Source organism: Dipteris shenzhenensis, chromosome 23 (assembly GCF_047967505.1).
Source record: "Dipteris shenzhenensis isolate YYH24624 ecotype China chromosome 23, Dip_SZ_1.0, whole genome shotgun sequence".
Lineage (NCBI taxonomy): Eukaryota > Viridiplantae > Streptophyta > Polypodiopsida > Gleicheniales > Dipteridaceae > Dipteris > Dipteris shenzhenensis.
In genome coordinates, this window is record NC_141618.1 from 38,571,559 (window position 1) to 38,579,636 (window position 8,078).

At 42.2% G+C, this 8,078-nt stretch overlaps 1 protein-coding gene across 1 annotated transcript; it reads right to left on the reverse strand.

Annotated features, from left to right (window-relative positions):
* Positions 1–2,871: 2,871 nt before the first annotated feature.
* LOC147887352 (CBL-interacting protein kinase 23-like) lies at positions 2,872–7,863 on the reverse strand. Its single transcript, XM_087394201.1, has 14 exons — positions 6,464–7,863; positions 6,215–6,277; positions 6,027–6,098; positions 5,767–5,874; positions 5,584–5,664; positions 5,429–5,482; positions 5,175–5,300; positions 4,954–5,043; positions 4,628–4,750; positions 4,319–4,438; positions 4,114–4,227; positions 3,884–3,940; positions 3,668–3,742; positions 2,872–3,546 (listed from the first exon to the last, which is right to left on the reverse strand). The coding sequence occupies exons 1-14, from the start codon at positions 6,641–6,643 to the stop codon at positions 3,475–3,477; spliced, it is 1,335 nt and encodes a 444-aa protein (XP_087250327.1). The 5' UTR covers positions 6,644–7,863; the 3' UTR covers positions 2,872–3,474.
* Positions 7,864–8,078: the final 215 nt, after the last annotated feature.

The window sequence follows — 8,078 nt, forward strand, 5'->3', positions numbered from 1 at the left end:
TCTCCACGTTCAATCATTTGAATCTATGACTCTATTGAAACTTAGCAATAACTTGAAATGCAAATGAATAAAAACAACATGATTCTTGAGGTCATCAATTAAACACAATGTAGACCAACAAACTTGAGGTACATAGAGCAAGGATAATAAGCCAAAAGGTTGAATCAAAAACTCTAAATATACCTTCAAATTTTTCAAGAAGATGCTTGATTTCAAAGTTCTATGAAACCAAGATGCTTGATTTCATATGCACATATAAAATCAAAGTTCTATGAAACCAAGATGCTTGATTTCATATGCAATTAACACACCCTCATGACACACTGAGATGACACACCCTTATGACAAGTTTGTAGCCGCAGCTGCTTAACTAATGCTTCCGAGGCATATTCAAGAGAAAGAGTTGTAGCTTACTTGGACTGAGAGACAAACAACAACAAGAGAAGCTTGGACTTGGCCATACTTTTAAGAATATGATACTTTGCTCTTTAATTGCAAGATCTACATTGCATAATGGTGTGGAAGAAGAGCTAGACCTACAACAATGTTGCTCATGAACAGTTGCTACCATCACAAGATCTTTCTTAAATGTTATCAAGGTTTCCAATACAAGGGGCCACAATTTCACTTCATTCTTCCTTTCGGCAATCAACTTGGGGTGAAAAATCACAAACCATAAAAGATCGAATTAGGAACGTAAAACACACATCAAAAGTTTGTGAAAAAATACACCTGATCAAATTTAGAACACACAAATTACACCTCATCAAATTCATAAAACAAACGTCCCAAACTTCAACACCTTAACAAATTAAGATATCACAAACCACTAAACATTGACAATTCATCAAATCAGGACCTTAAAAGATGCATATAATAATGAAAAATAAGGGGGAACAACGGCCTCCAGATAGGGTGCATAGCGCAATAGCCACAATGAGGCAAGCGGTGAGACCCACCTTTTTCATCACCCAAGACTAGAGGGCATTATGAGAAAAGGCTGAACCACCCCAAAACGACATGCGTCCCACATACATGCCCAGAATATAATAATAATAATAAACTTACCTTACGCCACTACTCAAAAGCCCCCCTAGCAATGTATTTTTACATTCAGATGAGTTAAAAGATGGACTATATTCCCAAGATGATGGAAGGGATTCCACATCAACAAAACAACCCTAGATTTTGGCAATATGGATAGGTTGTTTTGAGAAGCCTAGTTGAGTTCACAAGTAGTTCATAAGTTTTGTTATAGATAGCATCCCTTATGCATAGTGTAGACACATCTTGATCACCCCTTATGGCACACCTTTGTCACCCTATGGGCATTAAAGCAACTATGAAACAACTGCCCAAATGGTTGCATGAGGAAATCAAGGTCAAGGTTGGTCCTTGGAGATCTAAGCTTTTTGGACAAGATGCATTCTAAGGCACATTTAGTCTGTAAGTCTATTTGTCCTTTTTGCAAAACAGACTAAGAGAAATACACATTAAACCACATATCAAGAAGCTATTCTAGGGAATTTTATGAAAAGGTGACAATTTCTAGATCATTTTGTGGAAGGAAAATCATAGATGATTTTCATCATCCACACTTCTAGTGGAAAAAGTGTATGCCTTTGCTACTCCACCAAACTATTGGGTGGATTACTCAAGGGTTTCAAGAGGTCTCAATTGGAGAAAAGCATTTGGTGCACCCCTATGCAAAACAAGAAATTTAAACAATGCAAGGATTGAGAAGTGGCAACATCTATAGTATACTTATCGAAAGGTAGGTGGGCAACTTTTGAAATAGCTCAAATTAATATTTGGTTGCATTTGTATTTGAGGCTCTTGACGTCAACCAACAAAACATTATTCCAAGCTTTGGATAAGCATTTTCATGGTTGCCTCAAGGTGAGGCACAATTTATAAGCCAAACTTTCTGCGGAAAGTTAGCTTATGGAAATTTAGAAGAGGTTAAGCCGCATCCAGAAGCGACCAAACACATTTGAGGTTTTCTTTTCTTCCTCTTTCACCAATTGATAATTAGGGATGAAATAAGTTTTTAGACCTTCCCTTCAAATTTCCAAAGACGTCTTCTAGTTTGGAAGGTTTGAGGTGTATTCGATTAACCTGGCCCAACAGACAATTTCAACGGTCTAGAGTCACTCCAAACAGTGCATCAGGAGAGATTGCATATTTTCAGCAATGCGGCCAACATGGGACTCTTGGTATTGGCCTCTAACTTTTGACACCATAACTACATCAAGATGAAAGGTTGTCATGAGGATAAACAGCATATTGAAGGGACATTCCGATGCTAAGCTATGACAATTACCACTTCGTTTAGCCTGCTTAAAGGTTTTTGTTTTTCTTTGAGTTTAGCTGTGATGGTACCGTGTGCATCAAGGCAATGCCCCTTTTTAAGTCGACCTATTTCTTTATTCTCCTCCAAAAGAAAAAAACAGAAAACAAAGCAAAATGCTTGCCCTCGCCTTCCAAGGTGCACTATTGTCACAACACCCTAAGAACACCTTGGTCGTAGACTCAGAACGTCCTAATAATAATAGTCTCAATTCTTTGAATAGTCAACTGTGCAATGATTAACCCAATTCATGAATTCATTACCATTTCAACCTCGTTAAGTGGGACATAGAATCAGGGTGACTGACATAGTTCACCTAAGATTATACTTAGGCTGTTTAATCTCAGATTCAGCAGAGACATTACCTGTCTGTGTGTGAACATTTCTCTGTTAGTTCCCAAGAATCTTAAAACCCACTCTAGTTTTACGGATTGATCTCCAATTACAGTGTGATTAGTACAGCCAAAAAGGCCCAGGTGTCAAGGGGTCGTCCAACTATACCAGTTTCTCACACCACCTACACGTCCAAAATATGTGTTCCTTCGCTTGTTCCTTCATACATGTTCCATCATTCATTTCTTCACAAATACCTTGTTGCCAAGCTCTAAAATTGGAGGCCGTGGATAAAAGTTCCTATTTGCAAGAAACTGGCAACAGAAAACAACAAGACTGTCTGAAACAGGTGTTTACATAATATGATACAGCATTGCACACACAGACTCTAGTGAGGGGCAAGGTATTCATAGCAGCCCAGATGCCATAGAAGAATGGTATTCATATTTCTAATTGGACAAGCCCAAGCAAGGTAATCTGTATTTCTCTGCAGACACCGTGTGCAACAGCTGATCAAATGGTTTATCACAGTTGTACAAAGGGTGGAGAAAATGAGTGTTTGCAGCTGCACCTTTTCAAGCTTCCAACATTACAAAACTCTCACAGGCTGCTGTGAGGGCCCTTTAAGCCCACCGTTCCTTACGGAAGATGGGTTCAGGCAGCATGGCGCCTGGTTTGTGTATTCCTTGCAATGGCAATTGAGCAAATCATAAATTTCAAGAATCCCAACTGATCCCCACATTCTTTCCAGCATTATATCCGGCGTCCACTCTCATGGTTTTCCAAGAAAGTCATCCAGCTGTATTAACTTCTTCCGTCTTCCAGACTATGTCTTTCAGTCCAGTTGAAAAGTTCTGATAAAACTGCAGAGACAGTGACAAATATGAGGGAATCAGCCTAGGATTTTTGTGACGTTAGAACCTTAACCTGGACAAGAAACTTCAAATAAACACAACAGAAAACAGGCGTACGAGGCTTTGTCACCTTGTGGTATTCCAAGGTGTCACCCCCTGCTTTCCGTACCTCCACCATAAAAAGTGAGGGAGCAACCTCGAAAACCTGGCGAGTACAAGAAACATTGCCTTACAACTGGGAATTACATTGCCTGACAACTGTGAATTTGAAACAGCAGTAAAAACTGCAATTCCTGTAGGAGAAAATGAGAATGAGGATACAAGCATGAAAAACAGCTGGCAATACCTCAGTCGCAATAGAAAGTTGTCCTTTCCTGCCTGTTTCTGATCCTTGCAGCTTCATCTGCAAATTGACAACGACAGACCTAGCCTTAAACCGCAGAAAAAGCCCAAACAATACTTCCCTACTGCAGTCATGAAGCTATACAACAGGCATCCATCCTAGCATGCGCCCAGACCCCTCCCACCCACCACATGCACACTCTTTCCAAAGCTGCCCATGAGAATGTGCCAAACCTTGTAATCACGCTTCTGCACGTTAAATCCAAGAGGCTTTGCTGTTTCTTCCATCTTAGATATTATCTCTGGAGCAGGGTGTTTTGACGTGAAGCGGCTTTCCTGTTTCACTTCCTGCATATGATACACATGAATTATCAGAGCCTGCAAAGAGTTGCTGCAAGTTATCCACAACAGTGAAAACATTGGATACAGCCACACGCACCTCTTTCTTTTCAAACAAGCCTGACAGATTGAGGCCTTTGTTCAGAGAAATAAGCTCAAAGGCATTCAACAGAGTAGGCTTGGAATTTTTCTGCTCCCTCTGTTCCATAACAAGATGTTCCTGAAAAGATAGCCATAAATTTTAAGATATTAAGGTCTTCATAGGTACAAAGTTGAGTTCCCTATTAATGACCCTCTACTGCTCAGCCCCTAATTGACCTAAGAAACCAAAGGTCAATGTAAAGTCATTTATCTTTACTAAAGAAAACAGCCTATCAAACGAGGCATAGATCGAGGGTAGGGTGCACACTTTTGATTCGTTGAAAACTGCATCCACATCATCTACATCGATGTCTTGGACAATCACATTCTTCTCTGGCTTGTAACCTTTCTTAAACCAGGGATCCTGAAGAAGTTGAGATTTAGTGATCCGCTGCAGGTCAGAAGAAAACTCATGTCAACCATTGATGAAATCCTTGATCCAGCCAATCAGCAGATAAACACAGTTAAACTACTGATCCACCCAATTAGCAGACAAGCACACTTAAACTAATATTTCCTAGACAGTCCATGATTCATCCAAACAATTAACAGCACGAATTGAGCACGAAATTTTGCTTGGCAGATACTACTTACGTGCTTTGGATTTGGAGTCAATATTCTGGTTATCAACCTCTTTGCCCCTGAAGAGAAATAGGAAGGGCACGAAAAATCTGCTTTGTATATCTGACACCACATTCCAGACACATCTAGTGTAAAGCATGGGTAAAGCACGACAATTGAAATCCAGAGAGAGCAAAACGATTCACACCATCAAAAGAAATCATTTCCGTCGGAGCTAGCATTCTTTTTAGTACCTTCTTATACAAGTTCATGAGATTCGCATCATCAAATGGCAAATATCCAGCCATAAGTACAAACAAAATGACTCCACAAGACCACAAATCTACTTTGGCGCCATCATAACCCCTATCAACAATAACCTGCTCAGGTCAAAACGAGAATAAATGTTACTCTGAAGTTCCCAAAGAGTGGACATTAGTCCTATTGGAAATAGATATAGCCTAAAGCGTCAGGCTTCCTGAATCAGATCAAATATATACTGGTATACCTCTGGCGCAACATAGTTTGGTGTCCCACAGGTCGTATGCAGAAGCCCATCTTCCTGTGATAAATCCAAGTGATAGTGAGAATCCGCTGAGGCCAACTTTCCTAATCTATGAGGCCAAATCACAAGTTTCATTCTTGTTGAAAAGCAGTCCTTACTCTGAACTGCTGTGGCAAAGCACTGAGACCAAAGTCCGATATTTTCAAATTCCCATGTGAATCCAGTAGTAAATTCTCAGGCTGCATGGAGAACGTTGTCTCTTCTTAGAAACTGGCGTAGAAAAACGAGAAGGGAAAAACATAGGCGAAGCAACGAAAGCAACCAAAACATGGGTTTCTAACCTTAAGATCTCTATGATACACGCCTCTGCTGTGACAATAATCGACTGCGTTTACAAGTTGCTGAAAATATTTCCTCGCCTCGTCCTCCTTCAACTTTCCATGACGGGCCTGCTCAACAAAGTTCACGTTGTCACCTACCAGTACATACGCCATACAAAAGAATCGTCACACAAAACCGATGAAACATGAAAAGCCGTCGTGGTGAATGTACAGCGACATGAATTAATATCTTCAATGTCCATTCAAGTTTTTCCACTTACGATTTTGTTAAAAAGTTCTCCTCCTGTCACGTACTCCAAAACGAAATAAATCTTCGACTTGCTGGCCATCACCTGCATCACAGGGGCAGCGTGAATCGTGAATAAAGGCTTCATTCGCACACAAAGATTTAAGAGCTTATACGAGTTGAAGTACCGGAGGGTGCGCAACACAGTTCACGGTAGCGCACCTCATATAACTGTACAACATTAGGATGTTTCACAAGCTTCATTGTGGAGATCTCTCGTTTGATCTGCAATGCCAAGGACGATCGTATTGAAAACCTGAGAGAAGCGAGATTACCAGCATACGAAAGCGGCAGCAAAAACCTTTCTTGGGAAAAATATTGATCGATCAGACAACGGAGGGTCGGCAATATGCAAATAACTAGCCCCTCTATCAAGACAAAGAGAAAAGTTGTGAGGATCAGCATAGCTACCTGTTCTACCATCTTATCTTTGAAAATTTTCTCTTTGTCCAAAATCTTGATAGCCACATGCTGCCCAGTTTCCATGTTCTTGGCGTGCTTGACCTTTGCAAAATTTCCCTCTCCGAGGACACGCCCAAGTTCATACTTTCCTACTCTAGTTCGCACATTCGGGTTGCTTTTGTCACTCATTTGCAGGAAGGCTCAGGATACGTGAATCGGGCAGCCTTGGAAAACAGGCGGCCGGTTTATTCTGAGATGATGTCCAAAGGAAGGTTGCTCTAAACCATTGACTTGAAGACACTGGGGACTGAACAAAGGCGAGGAGCATCCATAGGAAACGCGACGGAGAGACAGAGAAGCACAATGTGCTTGAAGGTTGAAGACGAATTAGGCACAATTGTTGAAAACGGAGATGGCAGCTTGGTCGTGCAAGGAGCGGGATCACAGGTCTCCTTCGTATCAGAGACCTCCTTGGTATTTGAGGCCTTGCGATCCCCAATGCCGCCTCACGTCCTAGACCACAGCTGCTAATTACGATGGCTGCGAGATGAGCTGTTAAGCGAGGTCGGTGCTTCGGTAAACGAGTGAAGATGGAAAAGGCACCGTTCCACTTGCCTTACTGTGGGGGCACCAATTGTATTTTGAAATGTTCAGCTTTTGGGAGAGGAAACGAAAATTCCTCTCGACGAGAGAGACGTTGCTTCACGAAGTAAAGGAGCGCCGGCTTTGCAAGCACACGAAACTCTAGAAAGCAGTCGGCGGAGAGAAAAGGGGGAAGAAGAAAGGTAGATTGAGACGGAGCTCCCAAGGAGGGAGGGGCCCCGAGACTTCTCTCACGAAAACATGCTGAATTGGCTGGAATCTCGTTCAGGGGAGGAGATGCTTGCGAGCAAGCGCCTGGACCAAAGGCAGCAGCTACTGCGCTTGTCTCCCGAGGAGGCAGTTGCGTTGCTACGGTTTGGCTTTCCCGCTCGAAAAGCTCTCTGCAATCAAAGGCAGCTACTGCGCTTGGCTCCCGATGCTGCGGTTTGGCTTTACCCGTCAAAAAGCTCTCTGCAACCAAAGGCAGCTACTGCGCTTGGCTCCCGAGGAGGCAGTTGCTGAGGCTGGTTCCAAAGGGAGGAAGCTCGGGGGAAGGCGAGGAATTCTCCAAAGGTCGCCTTGTGAGATCGCTGGCGAGGATGGTGCAAGAGGTTGCGTTTTGGCAAGGAAATTGGCACCGATTTTTGCACGAAAACTGTGCAGGGGAGATGGAACTGAAAGGGAGGATGCAGCGGGGAGAAGATTTGTAGCAAAAGGAGGAGGGAGGAGAAGGGAAGGAGGAGGAAGCGTGAAAAGCTTGAAGGGAGGTTGGCTATGGCGTACGAGAAGTCGGCAGATAAACAACAAGAAACAAAGAATGAATGAAGAAAACGATGCTTCAACTGCTTAATTGCTTTTTTTTTAACTCAGTTTTTCTTATTTCTCTTATACCTTTAGGTCCCTTCACACCTCCCCCCCCCCCCCCACCGTTCGTTTAGCCCTTTTCTTTTCTTAGTCCCCCATTTCTTTATTATTATTACCCCCTAAATATCTCCTTGATGTTGTTGTTTTTTGTTGATTAATATTCCTCCCTAGCACGGAT